Source organism: Mustelus asterias, chromosome 10, assembly GCF_964213995.1.
Source record: "Mustelus asterias chromosome 10, sMusAst1.hap1.1, whole genome shotgun sequence".
Lineage (NCBI taxonomy): Eukaryota > Metazoa > Chordata > Chondrichthyes > Carcharhiniformes > Triakidae > Mustelus > Mustelus asterias.
This window is the reverse complement of record NC_135810.1, coordinates 107,385,952-107,410,395: the sequence shown is the minus strand read 5'-3', so window position 1 is coordinate 107,410,395 and position 24,444 is coordinate 107,385,952. Positions and strand designations below refer to the sequence as shown.

At 46.6% G+C, this 24,444-nt stretch overlaps 1 protein-coding gene across 1 annotated transcript in view; it reads left to right on the top strand.

Moving 5' to 3' along the window:
• The window catches only part of atp10a (ATPase phospholipid transporting 10A), a 187,436-nt gene that overhangs the window by 149,866 nt on the left and 13,126 nt on the right, over positions 1–24,444 (top strand). Inside the window, exons 12-16 of the mRNA XM_078222415.1 lie at positions 6,037–6,163; positions 10,294–10,478; positions 14,749–15,079; positions 19,472–19,548; positions 22,557–22,682. Coding sequence (XP_078078541.1) covers positions 6,037–6,163; positions 10,294–10,478; positions 14,749–15,079; positions 19,472–19,548; positions 22,557–22,682 — 846 coding nt within the window. The remainder of the gene's footprint in view (positions 1–6,036; positions 6,164–10,293; positions 10,479–14,748; positions 15,080–19,471; positions 19,549–22,556; positions 22,683–24,444) is intronic.

Here is a 24,444-nt window from a genome sequence, read left to right as displayed (position 1 = left end):
ACCTGGAGTTTTGGATGCGGTTTTGGTCTCCTTAGCTGAAAAAAAAGTATATTCTTGCCATAGTGGGAGCGCAGCGAAGGTGCACCGGACTGATTCCTGGGATGGTGGGACTGTCATAGAATCTCTACAGTGCAGAATGAGGCCATTCAGCCCATCGAGCCTGCACTGACAACAATTCCACTTAGGTCCTATCCCCGTGACCCAATGTATTTAACCTGCTAATCCCCCTGACAATAAGGGTCAATGTAGAACGGCCAATCAACCTAACTCTCACATCTTTGGGTTGTGAAAGGAAACCGGAGGACCCAGACGAAACCCATACAGACACGGGGAGAATGTGCAAACTCCACACAGACAGTGACCTGAAGCCAGAATTGAAACCAGGTCCCTGGTGCTGTGAGGCAGCAATACCAACCACCGTGCCACCGTGCCAGCCATGTTGTATGAGGAGAGACTGGGTTGGCTGGCCTATATTCAATGGAATTTAGAAGACGGGATCTCATCGAAATGTATAAAACTCTGTCAGGGCTGGACAGACTGGATGCAGGAATGTTGTTTCCTCTGGTCTGGTTGGAGAGTCTAGAATGAGGGGGGGTCACAGTCTCAGGATTCGGGGTGGGCCATTTAGGATAGAGATGAGGAGAAATTTCTTCACTCGGAGGGGGCTGAACCTGTGGAATTTTCTACCACAGACGGCTGTGGAGATGAAGTCGCTGAATATATTTAAGAAGGAAATAGACAGATTTCTAGGGGCGAGCTTTCCTGTTCCGCCCACCACGGGAATCATAGCGGGCGGGGGTGGGGAGGGAGCGGACCATGGAAAGGCCTGTTGACCTCTGGCGGGATTTTCCAGTTTTAGGGCGAGCGCAGCCGGAAAATCCCACCCCTAGACTCTAAAGGTGTTGAGGGAGAGCACGGGAGTATGGTGCTCAGTTAGAGGATCAATCATGATCATCTTGAATGGTGGAACAGGCTGGAAGGGCCGAGTGGCCTATTCCTACTCCTATTTTCAATGTTTCTATTTCTTCCATGTGAACCATTGCTTCCGACTGATTGGTGAACCCAATTTGCTGCAGTCAGGGCCACCATTTTGGGGTGCATCCCTGGCCATGTTGAACCAACCACCCACACTCCGGGTGGCCAAGCTGTCAATCAATTTAATCCCGCCCCACCCCATCCTTTTGCCATTGGTACCAGCATGCTCCATTGAGTAAACAGGATGGATTTGACCGAGAAGAAGCCAATGTAACTCCAGTCATATAGGAAGGACCACGTGTGTTATCACCAGCCCCATTCAGCTCCTCCCCAAAGGAGTCAGTCCCCTCAGCCACCACTGCCTTCTGCAGAGAACCTGTGCTACTCTCGTACTCCGTAGGACGGGGATTCTCCACTCTTGTTTGTTCCTCGCTGCCAGTGAGAATTTGGCGCTCAGCCAAAACATAAGAACCTAAGAACTAGGAGCAGGGGTAGGCCATCTGGCCCCTCGAGCCTGCTCCGCCATTCAATAAGATCATGGCTGATCTTTTCGTGGACTCGGCTCCACTTACCCGCCCGCTCACCGTAACCCTTAATTCCTTTACTGTTCAAAAATGTATCTATCCTTGCCTTAAAAACATTCAATGAGGTAGCCTCAACTGCTTCACTGGGCAGGGAATTCCACAGATTCACAACCCTTTGGGTGAAGGGGTTCCTCCTCAACTCAGTCCTAAATCTGCTCCGCCTTATTTTGAGACCATGCCCCCTAATTCTAGAGCTCCATTCACCGCAGCGGCACCGGAGAATCCCAGTCGCGGGCGAGGTCAGAAGCTTCCGGCGGTGACCCCTAGCTCTGTGCCCAGAGTGCAATCCCCATTGGAAGCCGGCAGTTTAGCGGAAACCTGGTGACTTAGGTGCCGGGAGTGACCAGGTGGCAAGAAAGAACGCCTCTTGTGAAGCAACTTCAAAAATATGTTGGTTTTCTTTCTCCGTTTAGTTTTGTTCAACAGAAAACCAGAGCGGGAACTACAGAGATTAAGATTCATAACTGCCTCAGGGAACAGCATAATTTGAGAGGAAAGAAAAGAATGATTGGGAGACATGTAATTAAGAGAGGGAATAAGTATGAGGAGCTGAATCTCTGGAGTGCAGAATGAGGCCATTCAGCCCATCGAGCCTGCACTGACAACAATTCCACTTAGGTCCTATCCCCGTGAATGGCCCCTCGAGGAGCTGAAATAGCAGTTTAAATGAGTAGGTGTTTTTTTTTTATTGAGTAAGGAATATACATTCACTTCATTTTCCCTTTCAATCAGTACCTTTGCTAACCCCGCCCCCCCTCAAAGGAGCTGCCCAAGACGCCACTGAAGAAAGGATTTTTTAAGACGATGTTTTGTTTGGAAACCTGACTCAAGACAGCCTCAGGTTCCAGAGGATTTCTGTAATGGAAAATTCCTTCTGCATGTAGTTTTGTGTTGCTGTCCAGAATCAATCTGCGGAGAATGAATGGGTTACTTCACTTCCCCAAGTACTGATTCCTAAGGGAATGTCCCTAAAAAAGTGGCCCTTGGAACTACCAACCAGACAAGGCTCTTCACCGCACAGACTGCCGCGCATCAAGAAGGTTTCCCATCACCACCTCCTCAAGGGCCACTGAGAATAGGCACCAAACGCTGGCCTTGCCAATCACGCCCATATATCCCTGACAAGGTTATGAAGGGAATAGATAAGATAGAAGCAGGGAGGTTGAAACTAGAACTAGGGGGCATGGCCTCAAAATACGGCGGAGCAGATTTAGGACTGAGTTGAGGAGGAACCCCTTCACCCAAAGGGTTGTGAATCTGTGGAATTCCCTGCCCAGTGAAGCAGTTGAGGCTACCTCGTTGAATGTTTTTAAGGCAAGGATAGATAAATTTTTGAACAGTAAAGGAATTAAGGGTTATGGTGAGCGGGCAGGTAAGTGGAGCTGAGTCCACAAAAAGATCAGCCATGATCTTATTGAATGGCGGAGCAGGCTCGGGGAGCCAGATGGCCCACTCCTGCTCCTAGTTCTTATGTTCTTATGTAACTCATCTTTGAAAATTGCATACATAAGCTGATGTACTGAGGGTATTTAATCATCTACAGATGCCAAGATATCTGTGATGCTCTAATTCTGGCCAAGGAGTGCCAGAGTGGACCTGAATGGACAGCAGAGATGGCCAATTTATAATTGCCTGCCTTTGCTGTCCATTCAAGCCCACTCTGGCACTGCCAGATTGGAACTGCCAGGCTGCTCATAGAATCATAGAACTACTGTCAGGTTGGCACTACCAGGGTGCCGCGGAGCAGTGCCCAGCTCTTTCCCTCACCACCCGAGGCTATACTCAACTCCGCGCCCCCGGCTTGGTATCAAGACTAGTTTCTGTTTTTGGAAGCCAATAGTGATTTCCAAAGCTGAACATCACGTCGACTCAATACATGTGACTGAATGTTGGAGCAGGCTTGTAGGGTTGAATGGTGCAGTACATACTCAACGGGCCAAATGGCCTACTGCTCTTATTTTCTCTGTTTCACCAACATTACAATTTAACTGGGATTTGGACCCTCCTGTACCGATCTCTTCACATGCAAAAAACATACGTGACTGGATGGGGGGAACACACGGCGAGCCCAGAAAGTAAAGTGTTCTGCTATTTAGGCTTATCAAAAGCGACTTAAATCCATGGTTATCAGGTTCGTGCCCTTGCTGGGCTTGACCCTGATAACATCATCAATGGTGGGGGGATGGGGCGGGGGTGGGGGGGTCTCACTCTGGGATCTCCCTGGCACAAATCCCGTAATGGCCCTCTTGTAAGAGTTAGCGGCCATAACAGGGCAGATATTTGATGTGAAAAAGAGACCCTCCAGCACTGCAGCATGCCCTCAGTATGGCACTGGCGTGTCTGCCAGGATTGTTTTGTTCCAGGCCCAAGAGGGGGACTTGAAACCACAGTCTCCTGACTCTTGAGGAGAGAGCACTACCAACTGAACCATGGTTGAAAGGATTGAATTCTGCTGCTGAGGTGAAGGTCCCTCACTCTCAATCAGGGATGCATCCAAAGATGTGCAGGTTAGGGGGATTAGCCATGCTAAATTGCCCCTTAGCATCAAAAGATGCGTAGGTTAGGTGGATTGGCCATGCTAAATTGCCCCTTAGTTGTTCGCTGCCATTCTCCAGCTGCACAGACTAGGCACCTCCCTGACTATGGACGATGAAGGGGTGATGGAATCGAGGTGGGGGCTGCAACAGAGGAACTGGAGAGGAGTCCAGAGGAGGTTCACGGGAATGATCCCGGGAATGAAAAGCTGGGCGGCAAGCTGGCAGCATGGTTTGCACTGCTGCCTCACAGTGCCAGGGACCTGGGTTCGATTCCCAGCTTGGGTCACTGTCTATGCGGAGTTTGCACATTCTCCCCGTGTCTGCGTGGGTTTCGTCCAGGTGCTCCGGTTTCCTCCCACTGTCCAAAGATGTGCAGGTTAGGTGGATTGGTCATGCTAAATTGCCCGTTAGTGTCAGGGGGATCGGCTAGGGTAAATGCATGGGGTTATGGGGATAGGGGCTGGGTGGAATTGTGATCATTGCAGACTCGATGGGCTGAATGGCCTCTTTCTGTACTGTAAGGATTCTATGAGATATGGGGATTGGCCATGCTAAATTGCCCCTTAGTGTCCAAAGATGTATAGGAGCTGAAGATGAGCATTGGTAAAATGCATGGGATAGGGCAAGGGGTGACCGTGGGTAAATTGCTATTTTAGATAGCCGATGCAAACTTGATGGCCGAATGGCCTCCTTCTGCACTGTAGGGATTCTGTGGTATCGTCAGGCCATCGCCAAGAGCTACTCTTGTCCTACCCTTCTACATCACACACACGCTGCTACGTGAAGTTCCCAAGGCATCCTGTGTATTTTCAGAAGCATCTCTAACCGGGGCAAAAAAGAGGTCCACGCAAATGGTGTGGAAATTTTTAGGGAGAATTAGATCATTATTTCTCAGAGTGCAGCTACAATCTTAGCTTTTGGGCTCAAAACTGGATGAATTGAGCTTCTGGCCTGTACTTGCCCATGTTCCTCTGTTGAACCTACTCTCTCCCCATCTCTTCACAAAAAGCAGTGGAGGCCAAAACATTGCATGTTTTGAAGAAGGAGTTAGATGTAGCTCTTGGGGCTAAAGGGCTCAGCATATTGAGTTGGATGATCAGCCATGATCATAATGAATGGCGGAGCAGGCTCACAGGGCTGAATGGTGCGGTACATGCTAAATGGGTCGAATGGCCGACCCCTGCTCTTGTTTTCTCTGTTTCATTGACATTACAATTTAACTGGGATTTGCACTCTCCTGTGCAGATCTCTGCACATGCAAAAAAACATAGGTGTCCCGTATGTCACCCTGGCTAAAGAGTGGCACAATGGCAGGAGTGTAGTTGGCGTTTAACATCATTCTGATTGTTTCAAACTCCGCACCTACACTATGAGGGGCAACTAGGGATGGGCAATGAGTACTGGCCTACCAGCGATGCCCGCGTCTCGTAAAATGAATTACAAAAAACAGTGCCCTTAGATTTTTTTTAATGATGTGTTTTATATTTGATTCCTGTTGTTTTGTTATGTGCTAGCCAGTCGTACTATTTTGAAGTCTGCGTTATAATCCGCTTTAATGAGTGCCGCGTTCCAGTGATCCTTGTTTTAGAAAGAGCTTAAATAATTAGTAAATCATCATGAGGTTTCATTTAATGTGGGCAGCGCAGTGGTTAGCACTGCTGCCTCACAGCACCAGGGAACCGGGTTTGATTCCCGGCTTGGGTCACTGTCTGTGTGGAGTCTGTGCGTTGTCTGCGTGGGTTTCGTCCGGGTGCTCCAGTTTCCTCCCACTGTCCGAAAGACGTGCTGGTTGGATGCATTGGCCCTGCCAAATTCTCCCTCAGTGTTACCCGAACAGGCACCAGAGTGTGGCGACTAGGGGATTTTCACAATAACTTCACTGCAGTGTTAATGTACTGTGACACTAATAAGTAAACTTTTTTAATGTTTAATTATTTCAGGTCTTGCGCAAGGAGGAATATGCACGGTGGCTGGAAGATCATTTGGAGGCAGAATCTTCGGTTGAAAATAGGGACGAATTGCTGTTCCAGTCAGCAGTGCAGCTGGAGACTGACCTTCAGCTGTTAGGTATGGACTAACCCTTGGGTGGTATCAAAGGCCTTAGATAAGCACATCTGTGCCGTGATGCATTGGGTCCTAAAAACAAGCAGTTGGCAAAAACTACCACATGCTTATATTTGAAATGTTGACTCTCTGGAGGAACTGTAATGTATGGGGCTTTTCCACCAAGTTGACTATCATTAATAGCGCTTCAGAGGAAAGGGCAACCTCTGGATAATAAACTACATCAATTAGGTAAAAGCAGATGTTTGCGCAGCACACAGCAAGAAATTCATTCTTACCGGCGCATTAAGACCATATTGCACCCAGCTGTGTTAACACTGCATCGTCAGTGTTTCAGCGGTACAGACAAGGTGAGTGTACTGTGGTGTAGCTCAGTCTCTCCAGTGTTGGAGTCCACCCTACAGATTTGTAATGATCACCTTTTTATAGAATTTAGGACATTTTTGTCATTGAATTTTTATTTAAGTTCTGTGCTGACTCTGGCATTGGCCGATTTTCATAAACTATCAAATTTAAGAGCAGGAATATAATTTCATCGGTGGCACAGTGGTTAGCACTGCTGCCTCACAGCACCATGGACCTGGGTTCGATTCCCACCTCGGGTGACTGTCTGTCTGTCTGTCTGTCTGTTTGCATATTCTCCCCATGTCTGTGTGAGCTTCCTCCAGGTGCTCCAGACAGATGGTGGAATTTGAAGTCAATAAAAACTATCTGGAATTAAGAATCTACTGATGACCATGAAACCATTGTCGATTGTCGTAAAAAACCCATCTGGTTCACTAAGGGCGGCGCGGTGGTACGGTGGTTAGCACTGCTGCCTCACAGTGCCAGAGACCCGGATTTGATTCCAGGCTTGGGTCGCTGTCTATGCGGAGGCTGCACGTTCTCCCCGTGTCTGCGTGGGCTTCCTCCAGATGCTCCGGTTTACTCCCACAGTCAGAAAGACGTGCTGGTTAGGTGCACTGGCCGTGTTAAATTCTCCCTCAGTGTACCCGAACAGGTGCCAGAATGTGGCGACTCGGGGATTTTCACGGTAACCTCATTGCAGTGTTAATATAAGCTTACTTGTGACTAATAAATAAAAATCATGTCCTTTGGGGAAGGAAATCTGCCGTCCTTACCTGGCCTGGCCTACATTTGACTCCAGAGCTATGTGGTTAACTCACAACTGCCCTCGGGATGGGGAATATGTGCTGGCCAACCAGCAACACCCATTTCCCACAAATGAGTAAAAAAACATTGACTTTTCCTGAAAAGTCAAGTATTTTGAAAAGAACTTCCCATCCATGGAACTTGTGGGTGTTCTGCATGAGCTGTCTGTTGGGCGGCACAGTGGTTAGCACTGCTGCCTCACAGCGCCAGAGACCTGGGTTCGATTCCCGGCTCAGGTCACCGTTTGTGTGGAGTTTGCACATTTTCCCTGTGTCTGCGTGGGTTTTCTCCGGATGCTCCAGTTTCCTCCCACAGTCCAAAGCTGTGTGGATTAGGTGGATTAGCCATGCTAAATGCTTAATGTCAGGGGGACTAGCTAGAGTAAATGCTCAGGGTTATGGGGATAGGGCCTGGGTGGAACAGTACAGACTCGAAGGGCCAAATGGCCTCTTTCTGCACTGTCGGATTCTATGATACTATGTTGCTTGAGACAGGAAATGAAATGTTTGCAATAATGCTTGTAACATATATTTAAGCTTAATCGGTAGTTGTGCAAACAAGAGAATAGCAATGTTTATACAGATACCCTAAGTTATTAGCATTTTCAGGGAAAAGTTTCTCTTTAGTTTGTTTTTTTGTTGTAACCATCTTTTTAAAAAAAATATCGTCACATCATAAATATGATATGATAAATGTAGATGGTTTGTGATATGGAGAAGTTTGCATTGATAATACAATTTAGCAATTCCTGTGGGAAAATTCAACCTTTTGTAAAGCTACATGTTACTTTCCAAAACGAGCAGAAGATGGATGAGAGTGTGGTGAAGGTTAGGAGTACACCCATGGGTTTGGAGGATTTTGAAAGCTTTGTCCTTGCGATTCATAATTTGATCTGACCCCTCTGCGTCAGAACTGTAGGTCGGCTGGTCTTTCGCGTAAGACTGCAAGTGCCAACCGAGGCAAAACAACTGCTCTCTGTGCGTCAGATGTTGCCTGTTATTTTTACGTATAAAACAGAGTTTGTGTCAAGTATGAGTGCGTGCAGGATATCTCGGTACAGCCCGCCCAGTGTTTTGCATAGATCAGTGGCTGTGTTTAACGTTTCACCAGTACTCATGCACATTCACAGGGTTTTACAGTAACACAAGTGACACCCAATTTCTTCAGGCTTCGGCCTTCCCTAGATTCGAGAACATTCTACGTGGATTGTAAAGTTTATTTATTTATTTATTAGTCACAAGCCAGCTTACATTAACGCTGCAATGCAGTTACTGTGAAAATCCCCTAGTCGCCACACTCTCGACACCTGTTCGGTCACACCTGAGGGAGAATTTAGCATGGTCAATGCAACTAGCCACGTTTTTTGGACTGTGGGAGGAAACCGGAGCACCTGGAGGAAACCCGTGCAGACTCCACACAGACGGTGACCTAAGCCGGGAATCGAACCAGGGTCCCTGGCGCTGTGAGGCAGTAGTGCTAACCACTGTGCCACCGTGCCGCCCCAAGGTAGAAACTGTAACCCTTTCTTGCAAGAAAGGGGCAGTAGGACATCAGGGGAGGTGTAAACCAATTAGCCTGATATCAATAGTGCAGCAAATGCCGGTATCAATTATAGAACAATACAGCACAGGAACAGGCCCTTCAGCCCACCAAGCCCCCGCCAATTCCTAATCCTTATTTAGACCCACTACTTACTGCCTACATGGTTTCTACCCCTCCGTTATAAGGAACATAGTAATAGGGTACTTTAAGTATAATATGATTAAGTAGAGTCAACACCGATTTATAAAGGGAAATGGTGTTTGTTTGATTTGTTCGAGGATGTAATTGGCATCACAGGTTTGGGAATAATATATCAATGGGGATTGAGGATTGACAGAAAACGCGTCAGAATCTGATTTGCCATTTGGAACAAGCTGTGTACTGAGAGGATTAGCATTAGGCCTCGGCTTTTTACAATAGATACCACTGACTTAGGCAAAGCGTCTGATTGTGATGTACCCAAGTTTACCATCGGTACAAAGTTAGCTGGAAAATTGAGGAGGGCACAATGAGGCTGCAAAGGGATATCGTCCGGCTACGTGGCTGGGCAAGAACGTGGCAGCTGAAGTTTAATACAAGGAAGTATGAACTAGCCACTTTTGAAGGAGAATAGAGAAGCAGGGCTTTTGAGAGGATTGGGGAATATAGGAATTTAGAGGGATCTGGATGTTAGCACGTGCAAGTCACGCGCAGGTACAGCAAGCAATCAAGAAAGCAAATTGAAAACCTTTGTCTATATATTAGCCTTTATTACAAAGGGTTTGATGTAAACAAGTGAAGAGGTCTTACTGCAGCTGTGTAGATCCTTGTGAGACACACCTCGAGTGCTGTATATAGTTTGGTCTCCTTACCCAAGGAAAGACATAGTTGCCCACAGAGTGACTGAAACAAAAGGTTGATCTTTCTCTACACCCTAACAGTGACTGTAACACTACATCCTCTGCATCCTCTCCTTTCCTTCTCCCCTATGTACTCTATGAATGGTATACTTTGTCTCTATAGCATGCAAGAAGCAATACTTTTCACTGTATACTGTGACAATAATAAATTGAATTAAGTTTTGATGCACTATGTTCCTGACAATACAGCGGAGAAGTTCACCTTTGGTGCCGACGGCTTCAACACCATTAATCCCGCCTGCTGTCACACTGTCCAGAAAAAATGGTAAAATTCCGCCCTGTAACTTTAACAAAGTGAAAACAAAAAGCTTCAATGGGCTTCATGTCGATGGTGTAGGATGGTAAAGAGGGAAGCTTCAAAAGAGTGACCGTTTCCTGTGTACTTATTCCCCAGTAGTATGAACTCAATAGACTACCTGGCATTGCCACTATTGTGTGTGTTTAAGGATCAGTTTTGATCATTCCAGAATCAGATCAATCACATTTCACCACCAACTTCATCTCATTGCTCTCACTTCTCTCCTCCTCCAATCCCTTTAGGTGCGACTGGCATCGAAGACCGCTTGCAGGATGGGGTTCCCGAAACTATAGCAAATTTACGGAAGGCTGCGTTGCAGATCTGGGTTCTGACTGGGGACAAACAGGAGACAGCGATCAACATTGCTTACTCCTGCAAACTCCTCGGGCACGACGAGGAGATCCTCACCTTGAATGCGGAATCTCAGGTGAGCACAAAACCCAAAATGGATTTTCCAAAAAGCTATTACGTTAACAGCGCCGCTATTTCTACCGACCAAAATCTTAAAGCAATGCCAGAAAATGAACACAAGTGTCTCGTGTATTTATTATGCACGCACCACTTTGGCAGAGTCGCAGTTCCTTTTTCAGTTATCTCTGCTGAGAGCAATTGCAGTGTTTCACAGTACTGGGAGAAACCATTAATGGGCAAGAGGTGAGAAAAATAGCAAACTTGCCTGATTCCCTGTGGGCCTTTAATTTGAGTTTACAATCCCAAAGTTCATGGGATGTCAGTATTGTAAAGGTCGTGCGGTGAAGATTACCTGACTATCGGGAAGATTAAGTTTCCGGACATCAGTACGTGTCATAGAAACATAGAAGGTAGGAGCAGGAGGAGGCCATTTGGCCCTTCGAGCCTGCTCCACCATTCATCACAACCATGGCTAATCGTCCAACTCAATAGCCTAATCCTGCTTTCTCCCCATAACCTTTGATCCCATTCGCCCCAAGCGCTATATCCAGCCGCCTCTTGAATACATTCAATGTTTTGACATCAACTACTTCCTGTGGTAATGAATTCCACAGGCTCACCACTCTTTGGGTGAAGAAATGTCTCCTCATCTCCTTCCTAAATGGTCTACCCTGTATCCTCAGACTGTGACCCCTGGTTCTGAACACCCCCACCATCGGGAACATCCTTCCTGCATCTATCCTGTCTAGTCCTGTTAGAATTTTCTAAGTCTCTATGAGATTCCCCCTCATTCGTCTAAACGCCAGTGAAAACAATCCTACACTAGTCGATCTCTCCTCATACATCAGTCCTGCCATCCCCGGAATCAGCCTGGTAAACCTTGGCTGCACTCCCTCGAGAGCAAGAACATCCTTCCTCAGAAAAGGAGACCAAAACTGCACACAGTATTCTAGGTGTGGCTTCATTCAGACCCTGTATAATTGCAACACATCCCTGCTCCTGTACTCGAAACCTCTCATAATGAAAGCCAACATACCATTTGCCTTCTTTACCACCTGCTGCACCTGCATGCTAACCTTCAGTGACTGGTGCACAAGGACACCCAGGTCCTGCTGCACACTCCCCTCTCCCAATTTACAGCCATTCACATAGTAACCTGCCGCTGTTTTTTCTATCAATTCCTGTTTGGTCACAATTCATCATAGAATCATCATATAGGAATCCCTTCAGTGCAGCAGTAGGCAGTTCTGCCCAGCAACTCTGCACCGACTCTCTGAAAGAGCAACTTACCCAGACCCAATCCTCGTTACCCCAAGTATTTACCCCGCTAGTTAACGTTACCCACACATCTTTCGACTGTGGGAGAAAACCAGAGCGCTTGGAGGCAATCCACACAGACATGGGGGGAACGTGCAAACTCCACACAGATAGTCTCCCAAGGCTGGAATTGAACCCGAGTTCCTGGCACTGTGAGGCAGCAGTGCGAACCACTGTGCCACACTGAAGTGTAAAAGATATTTTTACAGAAAAAGTAAAATCTTATCTTGGGAAGCGCCACTTGGATCGGTATCTGATGGGACTAAATCACCAGTGAAAAATCTGTGCAGGACTTGTAGTTTAGTAAATAAATTTGCATGATGTTTGGTTTGTGGTCTTGAAGGGCAACAGATGTGAAGATAAAATCTATTTATTAGTGTCACAAGTAGGCTTACATTAACACTGCAATGAAGTTACTGTGAAAATGCCCTACATGTGTATGCATCTGTGCTGTGAGTAATGAACAGCCAGAGGGTGGGAAACTCATTACCACAGAGGATTGTGTAGGCCGGGTCATTGAGTGTCTTTAAGTTAGAGATAGATGGGTTCTTGATCAATAAGGGGATCAAGGGTTACGAGGCGAAAGTAGGAGAATGGGGATGAGACTCATATCAGCCATGATTGAAAGGCAGCGCAGACTCAGTGGGCTGAATGGCCTAATTCTGCTCCTATATCTTATGGTCTAACACGACTACCCAATTTGAAACTGTATTGAGGGGAATTTCAATCACCTGTTTGTGATTAAGGGGTCCCTTCTTCCCTATCCGTCTGTGAATAATCAAGAGCTAAAAACATAGCACCGTGCACTTAAAGAAAATTAATAGATTTAATCTGATCCAAAATGCCAAGTCCCATTGATTGCCAACGTAGATAGCACCTAGTGAATAATAGGTTGCAGCAGACAAAATCTTTGTCAGTGCAGGTTCCCTGCTGCCATCAGACTTTTGAACAGATCTACCTCGTATTAAGTTGATCTTTCTCTACGCCCTAGCTGTGTCTGCAACACTACATTCTGCACCCTCTCCTTTCCTTCTCTATGAACGGTATGCTTTGTCGGTATAGCGCGCAGGAAACAATACTTTTCATTATGTACTAATACATGTGACAATAAATCAAATCAAACCTTGAGTGTCATTTCATAGCAGCATTTCTCAAGCCTCACAGACTTTGGTACATAAATAAATACAGTCTGTTCCTTCGTCGAGCTGTCACTGAGCTAAAAAACCACCGTGAAACCACATGTGGAAGACTTAGTGACCAAATTTGATTTTTTTTTCCCTTTACCATTGGCACGTACATCAAAATACTCACCAAGAAAAACGTCAGATGTTAGGAATCCAAAAGTGGGCAAAAGAAATGATTATTGTTGGCCTGAAGACAGGGAACTAAAGAGAGCAGTGCAGGTACCCAAAATCTATACTCGTTGCAAAGCACAAAGTAGACCATCTATGTTTTTTGAAATTATGATTAAAAAAGCATTAATGTGCAGGTGTTGAAAAGACCTTTATACTAAATCGCGTGGCAAAAGCTATTGCTTACAATTAGAGTCCAAGATAGTCTCCAGTCTAAATGTGACTAGGAGAGGTTGTAAATTATGGAGTGGCACAGTGGTTAGCACTGCTGTCTGATAGTACCAGGGACCCGCGTTTGATTCCGGTCTTGGGTGACTGTATGGAATTCGCATATTCTCCCCCTGTCTGCATGGGTTTCCTCCGGGTGCTCCGGCTTCCTCCCACAGTCCGAAAGACGTGCTGGTTAGGTGCATTGGCCGTGCCAAATTGCCCCTTAGTGTCCCCAGGATGTGTAGGTTAGATGGGTTAGTCGTGATAAATGTGCAGGATTACAGGCATAGGGCGGGAGTGAGCCTGGATGAGGTACTCTTTCTGAGAGTCAGTGCCGAATGGGCCGAATGGCCTCCTTCTGTGCTGTAGGGATTCAATGGATAGACTGCTCCCTGGCTCAGAAAGATGGCCAGCAAGCATTCAAAACAAACAGAAAAATAAGTAGCTTGAACACAAAGAACAAAGAACAGTACAGCACAGGAAACAGGCCCTTCGGCCCTCCAAGCCTGTGCCGCTCCTTGGTCCAACTAGACCAATCGACACATGAGGATGGGTGTTTGAGCCTCTCGATCGCTGTAAAGGAGACACGAGTTCTGCTTCTTCATAAAATACCTTTATTTCTTTGATCCAACTCCAGACACAATTCTCCAACAACAAACACCCAATGCCACCTGTGGCCCCTTTATATATCAGTGACTCCTATTGAATAATTAGCATCAAATTAGGACTTGATTGGAAGGTCTGTTAACCCCTACCTCACAATGGAGGCGACCGCTGGGCGCCGCAGGGGCTGGGGTGTATTATCGACCCCGATAATCACCTTTTGGTTTGACGTTTTAAGTTTCCTTTCGACTTTGTTTTTGGTTCGGGCTGTTCCCCCCCTTCCTTTTGGGGAGCCGCCCCTTTTACTTTGTCCCTAAGTTAATTTGAGTTCGTTTACTTGATTGGTGTCGAAAGAAATACCTAACAATGGAGGATAAAATGAGCTGTGTTCTTCTTGTACACAGACCGTAAAGAATCCAAGACAAACAAATCTTTATTTAAGAGGTTGAATAGCTTTTCCCTGATTGTACACGGTTGTATCAATTTTGAGTCCTGTCTGTTTGTAGGTTCCTAGCAATTCTCCAATTCTGCCCGTGTACAGCCTTCGTACGCTACTGAGATAAAGGAAGGAAAGGAGAAACTATTAAACTCCTGATTCCAGTCTGTACTGGGTTGTGAAGAACTCCTAGGTGGAACTTAAAACAGGGCAAGTGACGTAAATAATTCTGAACATAATGCAGAAGCTGATGTGGGATGGGAAGTATCATTGTCATTATTGATCTTATATTTGACCTGTGTCTGATCGTTCTGCAATTTTTGTTTGTTTTTTTTCCCCCCCTCATTTATTTTCCCTTTGTCTCGCAGGAGGCCTGCGCTGCCTTACTGGAGCAGTGCTTGAGCTACATTGAATCAAAGAGTCCACCCGACAGCCGTAGCAGCGTCGCTGAAACTCCGACGGTTGACTTCACCCCGTCAGACGGGACCTCGGTGACCTCGTCCACTCTGTGGCCCAACTTCAGCCTGGTGATCGACGGAAAGACTCTGAGCTTTGCATTGGAAAAGACACTGGAGGACAAGTTTCTTGCTTTGGCCCAGAGGTGCCGCTCAGTGTTGTGCTGCCGTTCCACGCCATTGCAAAAGAGCATGGTGGTTAAACTGGTCCGGGATAAGCTGAAAGTCATGACCTTGGCAATAGGCAAGTATATTCACCCCACCCCCCCACCCCCAACCGTAACCGCATGTTGTTACATTTTAACTCACCAGGCAGCTTCTCCAGTCTTAGGTAGCAATAAAATAATCGAATAGGGGATTAGCAGGATAAATAATGGGGTTACAGGAATAGGGCCATGGTGGGCTTGTTGGCGATGCAGGCTGAATGGGCCGAATGACCTCCTCCTGCACTGTAGGGATTCTATGAAATTCCGTTCTCTGAAGAATAAGTCTGGTTCCAATATGTACAGAGATTAACATCCAAACAGACAAGGCAGATGAGCAATAAAATGTTGGAAATACTTGGCAGGCCAGCCTGCATCTGGGAAGAGTTAACATTTCAGATCAATGCATCCCTTTCCTTACGGTTCTGCAGCTTAACTCCTTTACCTGCTGTGGTTCTGTACCTCGCTATCCTTTGATACCTATGCCAAACAAAAACCTTATCAATCTCAGTTTGGACATTTTTCAATCTCAGCAACATTTTCGTGGAGAAGGTTCCAGATTTCCAGAACCTGTTGTGTGAAGAAACGTTTCCTGATGTTACTTCCCCTTCCTCCCCCTCGCACCTCTTTCCCCCCCCCCCCCCCCCCCCCCCCCCCCCCCCAAAGCCTTTTAATTTTATCTCTGGACTCTCCCACCAGAGACAATTTTTAAAGTTTATTTATGAGATGTGGCCGTCGCTGGCTAGGCCAGCATTTGTTGCCCATCCTAATTGCCCCTTGAGAAGGTGGGGATGAGGTGCCTATCTATCAGCCTTCCCTCTATCTGTCTTGGTAAAACCTTCAATCATCCGAAATGCCTTATTAGAAACCCCTTCATCTTCCAAACTCAGAAAAATGCAAGGCTCGTCTATTCAGCCTGTCCTTGCAATTTAACGTTTTTTCATCCACAGCAGCATTCTGACACGGTCATGAATAAAATCTTCCAGTATCAGCAAGGGTGTTCAGTAACATTTCTATTGACTATACAGGCCCCCTAGCCTTTGTTGCATTTTCTGCTGGTTGTTGATGGGAGCTAAGTTGAAGAGAGTGACGGAACCAACCTTTTTGACGTAACGTGTTCACAGTGGCCCAGAGTTTTCTGCCAAAATAATTGCATTGAAACAAACAGCAGAAGTTCTCAAAAGCTTTACTGCATCACATATCCTAATCCTGCACATGAATCGATTGGCTGTAGGGAGTTCAGAACTGTTAAGTTAACATACTGGATCTGGACAGGTTGGGTGAATGGGCAAATCAATGGCAGATGCAGTATAATTTGGATAAATGTGAGGTTATTCACTTTGGAAGCAAAAGCAAGAAGGCAGATTACTTCCTGAATGGCTGTAAATTGGAAGAGGGGAGTGTGCAGCGGGACCTGGGTGTCCTTGTGCACCAGTCGCTGAAGGTAAGCATGCAGGTACAGCAGGCGGTAAAGAAGGCAAATGGCATGTTGGTCTTCATTGTGAGAGGTTTTGAGGACAGGAGCAAGGATGTGTTGTTGCAATTATACAGGGCCTTGGCGAGGCCACATCTAAAATATTGTGTGCAGTTTTGGTCTCCTTTTCTGAAGAAGGATGTTCTTGCTCTCGAGGGAGAGCAGCGAAGGTTTACCAGGCTGATTCCTGGGGTGCGGGACTGATGTATGAGGAGAGATGGACTAGCGTAGGATTGATTTTGCTGGAGTTTAGACGAATGAGGGGGGATCTCATAGAGACTTATAAAATTCTAACAGAACTAAACAGGGTAGATGAGGAAGGATGTTCCCAATGGTGGGGGAGTCCAGAATCAGGGGTCACAGTCTGAGGATACAGGGTAGACCATTTAGAACATAGAACATAGAAAAGCTACAGCACAAACAGGCCCTTCGGCCCACAAGTTGCGCCGGTCATGTCCCTACCTACCTAGGCTTATATATAGGCTTACCTATAACCCTCAATCCTATTAAGTCCCATGTACTCATCCAGAAGTCTCTTAAAAGACCCTATCGAGTTTGCCTCCACCACCACTGATGGCAGCCGATTCCACTCACCCACCACCCTCTGAGTGAAAAACTCACCCCTGACATCTCCTCTGTACCTACCCCCCAGCACCTTAAACCTGTGTCCTCTCGTAGCAGCCATTTCAGCCCTGGGAAAAAGCCTCCGAGAATCCACCCGATCTATACCTCTCAACATCTTGTACACCTTTATCAGGTCACCTCTCATCCTTTGTCTCTCCAAGGAGAAAAGACCGAGCTCCCTCAACCTATCCTCATAAGGCATGCCAACCAATCCAGGCAACATCCTTGTAAATCTTCTCTGCACCCTTTCAATCATTTCCACATCCCTCCTGTAATGAGACGACCAGAACTGAGCACAGTACTCCAAGTGGGGTCCGACCAGGGTCTTATAAAGCTGCATCATTATCTCCCGACTGCTAAACTCAATCCCTCGGATTGAGGACGGAGATGAGGAGACATTTCTTCACCCAAAGAGTGGTGAGCCTGTGGAATTCATTACCACAGGAAGTAGTTGATGCTAAAAAATTGAATGTATTCAAGAGGCGGCTGGATATAACACGAGGCAAACGGGATCAAAGGTTATGGAGAGAAAGCAGGGTCAGGCTATTGAGTTGGACGATCAGCCATGATCGTAATGCATGGTGGAGCAGGCTCGAAGGACCGAATGGCCTCCTGCTCCTATCTTGTATGTTTCTATACAGCCCTTGCAAACTTCACTCGAGATTTGAGTGGTGATGGGCCCTATTATCTCTGTAAATCGCCAAGTTAGGTAAGTATAGTTTTCTTATTAAAAATTTGCTCAAGTGCAAATCGCCCCCATTGTATTGTGCCCTTCATTATCTGCTGGTGCAACTTTAAAATGTCTCTCAACTTGCACTGATGAACAAAAGAGCTGAACTCAAGAGGTAAGGTGACAGTGACTGCCCTTGACATCAAAGCAACACATGGCTGAATGTGAGATCAAAGAGCCCTGGCAAAACTGGAATCAGGGGAAAACCCTCCACTGGTTGAAGTCACACCTAACACAAAGGAATATGGTTGTTGGAGCTTACTCACCTCAGTCCCAGATCACCACTGCAGGAGTCCGTCACGGTGGTGAATTCACCCCAAATATAGGCTGCTTCATTAATAATCTTCCTTCCAAAATAAGGTCAGAAGTTCATGATGTCTGTACAACATCCAGCACCATTCGTGACGCCTCAGATACTGAAGTAGTCTGTGTCCAAATGCAGCAAGACCTGGACAACATTCGGTTTGGACTGAGAAGTGGAAAGTAACATTCGCACCACATAAGTGCCAGGCAATAACCTTCTCCAACAGGAGAAAATCTACCCAGCTTGATAGTCATTGGTATTATCATTGCTGAATCTCCTACTATCAATTACCTGGGAGTTACCATTGAACAGAAACTGAACTGGACTCACTGTATAGAAACCGTGGCCACAAGAGCAGGTTAGAGGTTGGGAATTCTGAAGCAAGTAACTCACCTCCTTACTCCCCAAAATCTGTCCACAAGGCACAAGTCAGGAATGTGATGGAATACTCTTCACTTGCCTGGGCAACTGCAGCTCTAACGACACTCAAACAGCTTGACACCATCCAGAGCAAATCATCCCGCTTGATTGGCACCCATCCATCACTTTCAACATTCACTCCCTCCACCACTGATCCACAGTGGCAGCAGTGTGACCCATCTACAAGATCCACTGTTACAGGTGGCATAGTGGTTAGCACTGCTCCCTCACAGCGCCAGGGACCCGGGTTCAATCCCCGGCTCAGGTCACCGTCTGTGTGGAGTCTGCATGTTCTCCCCGTGTCTGCGTGGGTTTCCTCCGGGTGCTCTGGTTTCCTCCCACAGTCCAAAGATATGTGGGTTAGGTTGATTGGCCATGCTAAATTGCCCCTTAGTGTCAGGGAGACTAGCAGGGTAGATGGGGTTGCTGGGATGGAACCTGGATGGGATTGTGGTCGATGTAAACTCGATGGGCCAAGTGGCCTCCTTCTGCACTGTTGGGATTCTAACTCACCAAAGCTCCTTCAACAGCACCTTCCAAACCCACAACATCTACCATCTAGAAAGACAAGGGCAGCAGACACATGGGAACACCGCCACCTGCAGGTTCCCCTCCAAGCCACTCACCATCCTAACATCCTTCAGAGTCACTCGGTCAAAACCCCGGAACTCCTTTGCTAACGGCACTGTGGGTGTACCCATACCACGTGGACTGCCGCGGTTTGAGGAGGAAGTTCATCACCACCTTCTCAAGGGCAATTAGGGATGGGCAATAAATATTGGCTTAGTCAACATCCCGTGAAAGAATTTTAAAAATGTGACTGGTTAGCTGAAAGTTGGAAAGCAGACACATTATCATGTTATGTTTTTCATTAACTGTAGGAGACGGGGCTAATGATGTGAGCATGATCCAGGTTGCTGATGTTGGAGTGGGAATCTCTGGCCAGGAAGGGATGCAGGTAATTGTCAAAACCATTTCATGGTAGCCGTTTCTGTAAATCTGCCTCTGAAGTACACCAATAACTCAAATGTGTTTGTGTTGATGAAGGACTGTTTAATATGTGGAGTGGAGAGGACACTTTCTGAAGGTAACCATCAATCCTGGTATAAATCTCCTGTTTCACTTGGTGCTTGGTAGTTTTCTTCCTCCCTGTTCCTGGACCCACTTTCCTGGGATACTGTCCCAGACGCGCTGGCAGCAATCGCTACTTTGCCCAAGTAACAATTTGCAATTATATAACGGGTTAAAGGGATATTGGGAACAGGTGGGGAGGTGGATTTGAGACCAGGATGAGATCAGGCTCGAAGAGCTGAATTTCTGCGCCAAATTCCTATGTTCCTACGTAATGCCTTTAACCAGACGACCATAAGATATAGGAGCAAAATTAGGCGATTCGGTTCATCGAGTCTGCTCCGCCAGTCAATCATGGCTGATATGATTCTCATCCCCATTCTCCTGCCTTCTCCCCATAACCCTTGATCCCCTTATTGATCAAGAGTCTATCTCTGGCTTAAAGACACTCAATGACCTGGCCTCCACAGCCCTCTGTGGCAATGAGTTCCACAGATTCGCCACCCTCTGGCTAAAGAAATTCCTCCTCATCTCAGTTTTAACATGGTGAAGCAGCCAAACTCCTTCACAGGAGTGTTATCAGACAAAATCTGATGTTGGGCCACATGAGCTACTAGAGCAGGTGACTAAAACCTTTCAGACAGGGTAGATTTTAAAGATGGGGATGGAGGCGGACAGGTTTAAGAAGGGTATTAAAGAGCTGAGGGCCTAGACTGCTGAAGGCACGGCTAACAGTGGTGCATGTGTGAGGCCAGATGGTGAGGATCATTATGCTATTTCGCAATGGGATACATGATCAAATCTACCCTCATCCACACAGCACAATTTTCATAGCCGGTGGCCAAGCTCCTGTATGACCCCGGGGTAATGAAGAGGAGGCGGTGGCCTAGTGGCCAGACTATTAATCCGGAAACTCAGCTCATGCTCTGGGGACCCAGATTCGAATCCCGCCAAGGCAGATGGTGGAATTTGAATTCAATAAAAAATATCTGGAATTAAGAATCTACTGATGACCGTGAAACCATTGTCGATTGTCAGAAAAACCCATCTGGTTCATTCATGTCCTTTAGGGAAGGAAATCTGCCGTCCTTACCTGGCCTGGCCTACATGTGGGTCCAGATCCACAGCAATGTGGTTGACTCTTAAATGCCTTCTGAAGTGGTCGAGTAAGCCATTCAGTTCAAGGGCAATTAAGGATGGACAACAAATGCTGGCCCTGCCAGTAATGCCCCACATCGCATTAAAGAATAAAATAAAAATGCTTTCTGTAACCCTGGCTCAGATCAAGTTAAGCCACATGAGACCACACCTAGATCTTTTTGGTCTGTATAGTTCAAGACCATATTGTATTTATCAACCATTCACCAGGACAAAGTTAAGCTAACCTTTAGCGACAATTTAGATTTTTAAGTTTATTAGTGTCACAAGTAGGCTTACATTAACACCGCAATGAAGTTACTGTGAAAACCCCCCAGCCGCCACACTCTGGCCGGCGCCTGTTCGGGTACACAGAGGGAGAATTTAGCGTGACCAATGCACCTAACCAGCACGCCTTTGAGACTGTGGGAGGAAACTGGAGCACCCAGAGGAAACCCAAGCAGATACAGGGGGAACATGCAGACTCCACACAGACCCAAGCCGGGAATCGAACCCGAGTCCTTGGCGCTGAGAGGCAGCTGTGGCTAACCACTATGCCACCCTCGGCTTTTCACAGCGAATGATGTTTTATCAGCACAATCTCCATTTCTGCATTTTATTCACTGAAAAAATTCTTGCCTGGTAGAAATAATTAAAGTAAATTGTGTACAGCTCTGCATGCTTCATTCATCCACCCATTGACAGTTTAATTAACATGTCAGAATTTAAATATGATTTCATTAAGTGGAGGAGGTCAGGCTGCATACCACGATATTTTCCCACTGGGTACAGTGTCAGTACGTCAGTCATTTTGTAACGGGCGGGAATTTCATCTGCCTCGTGTCCAGCTTTTTTGACATGAACAGTTTTTTAAAAAAGAAAATGGGGGCAATTCTCCAAAAAACAAATTCTGAGTGTCGTATTAGTCTGGAAACTGGAGTAAATCCAGTTTCAAAATGAATCTCCCAAACTCTGCACTGCAGAGTGCCTCAGAGTGAATCACGCTGACAATCCCACCGAGGAGACCGGCAGCATAGTGCTGCGTGGGCCACTGCACATGAGCCAATCTGTCAGCACCGAGATCGACGCATGCGCAGTAGCCCCGCACTGCCGGCCTCCCGATTGCTAGCCAGCCCCGTGACCCTGCATCACCAACCGTCGACCACCCCCCCATGGCCCGATCATTGGCCCCCCGAATATACCCAGGTAGCCTTGACCCCCACCCCCAGCCCACCTCGATGTCACCCCCCCCCCCCCTCCTCTCTCTTTCTTTTCAACTTCTTATGCATTCGCCCCATTCCTTTGCTCCAAACCTGAAGGCCCTAAGCCCTCCATTTTGGAATTCCTTATCGACATCCAATGATTTCGAAAGGAAGTTGGATGGATACTGAAAGGAAATAAACTGGGAGGACTGCAGGGAAAGCGCAGTGGGGAGGGAAGGGAAGGGGAGTGGGACTGGGTTGCTCTACAGAGCTGGCAGAGACTCAATGGGCCGAATGACCTCCTCCAGTACCAAATTGACACTAAACCCTCCATCTCTCCATGTTTCTTTACCGCACTCATTATAAACCATCTCACTGACTTCACTCTTTCTAATAACTCCTGCTTTGACATAGCGTCTGTTGTGGAACACATTATGCAATGTGCAAAGTTGTTGCTGTTGTTTGTTGTTTCTGCTCCAGTATGAATTATTTTATCCAGGTTTAGTAAATGAAGATGAACCCACGTACAATTATTTATGTTGCTGTGTTGTTTCAGGCAGTAATGGCAAGTGACTTTGCCATCGCACGGTTTCGACACTTACAGAAACTCTTGCTGGTCCACGGCCATTGGTGTTACTCCAGACTTGCCAACATGGTGCTCTATTTCTTCTATAAAAATGCAGTAAGTTTATTTTCTACACCTACTTTAAGCAGAAATGTCATTCTGAACCTAGCTAATCAGCAGATGCTGATGCTGCGTTGGCAAGACATCAGTAAGATGCTCCAAGATATTGCTTAAGCATCGACATCGTGCTCCCAAGTGTCAATTTTCACAGCCAGTCAGCAAAGCTGTAGCTTTAAGCACATTCCTATCAGACGATAAGAGTGGCATAGTAGTTAGCACTCCTGCCTCACAGCGCCAGGGACCCGGGCTCAATCTCGGCCTTGGGTGACTGTCTGTGTGGAGTTTGCAAATTTCCCACGCGGGTTTCCTCCGGGTGCTCTGGTTTCCTCCCACACTCCCAAAGGATGTGCAGGTTAGGTGGATTGGCCTTGCAAAATTGCCCCTTAATGTCCAAAAGATGAAAGTTAGAGGAATAAAGGCAAAATACTGCAGATGCTGGTGTTAGAGGGATTAGCGCATGGGGTTACGGAGATTGGGCCGTGGTGGGATTGTTGTTGGCGCAGGCTCGATGGGCCGAATGGCCTCCTTCTGTACTGTAGGGATTCCATGATTAGCCACATGCTTGAATGCAGCATCTCCTGAGGTATGCTTGCAGATAAGAGATACTATTGGACAGATAAGACTGTGAGGCACATTAGGAAAAAAAATCTAATTTGTACGTGTTTGATTACAACACTCTACCATTATTGAACGGAGAACCCTGAATTTTAGCTTCAACAGTTACATGGTGCTTTGCTTCAGATACTCACTCACTCGCATGCTTCATCAGTGCAAAATGTCTACAGCAGTTAATGGGAGTAATTTAAACCCAGATAGATCTGTCCAGTGTGAATATCATTGTGTTCACAAGGGAAATGCCAGAAGATATTAGAAATGCACGGCAGGCTGACTAGCACTGACCAGAGGTGAACTTTTTCATAATCGGTGAAATCCCTAAAACTCTATCCCTAAACTCGGGTGGCACAGTCGTTAGCACTGTTGCTTCACAGCACCAGGGACCCAGATTCAATTCCGGCCTCAGGTGGATCTCTGTGCGGAATCTGCACGTTCTCCCCGTGTCTGTAAAAATGCAGTGAGTTTCCTCCGGGTGCTCTGGTTTCCTCCCACTGTCCAAAGATATGCAGGTTAGGTTGATTGGCCATGCTTAAATTGCCCCTTAATATCAGGGTAAATTACCAGGTTAAGTACATGGGATTGCAGGGATAGGGCCTGGATGGGATTGTTGTCGGTGCAGGCTCGATGGGTCGAATGGCCTCATTCTGCATTGTCGGGATTCTATTGTATGATTCTAACCTGTGCATCTTCTATTTTTGTTGTATTTGCCCTCTACCTTGTTAGCTCCATGAAGAGTTGATGCTTTAGTATTCTTAATGACAAATGCTGGAATATCTGAGGCAGCAAGACTAATAATTCTCAGCCTAATCTCTCCCAGTTTTCTGTGTCTTTTAGCAGCAAGGCACTCTACGACTGTGTTTTCATTTTCACTCTGACTTGGTGCCAAACCCATATTCCTGATCTTGCTATTGAATCTGGAATCTGTACATTGCACTTTGGAGTGGCTCATCCAAGTTTCCTTCCACCGACTATGTGGCAACGTGTTCCATGAATCAACAATCTCAGTGTGAAGCAAGAGCTCCTCGAGTTACCTTTCAGCTTGTGTTTTCTTTAAGATTGGTGAGACTGTTGCCAAAAATCTCCATCCTCGTTGGCGGCTGGGATTCTCCGGTGTCGCTGAAAGTGATTGGAGTTCTGTCTGGAA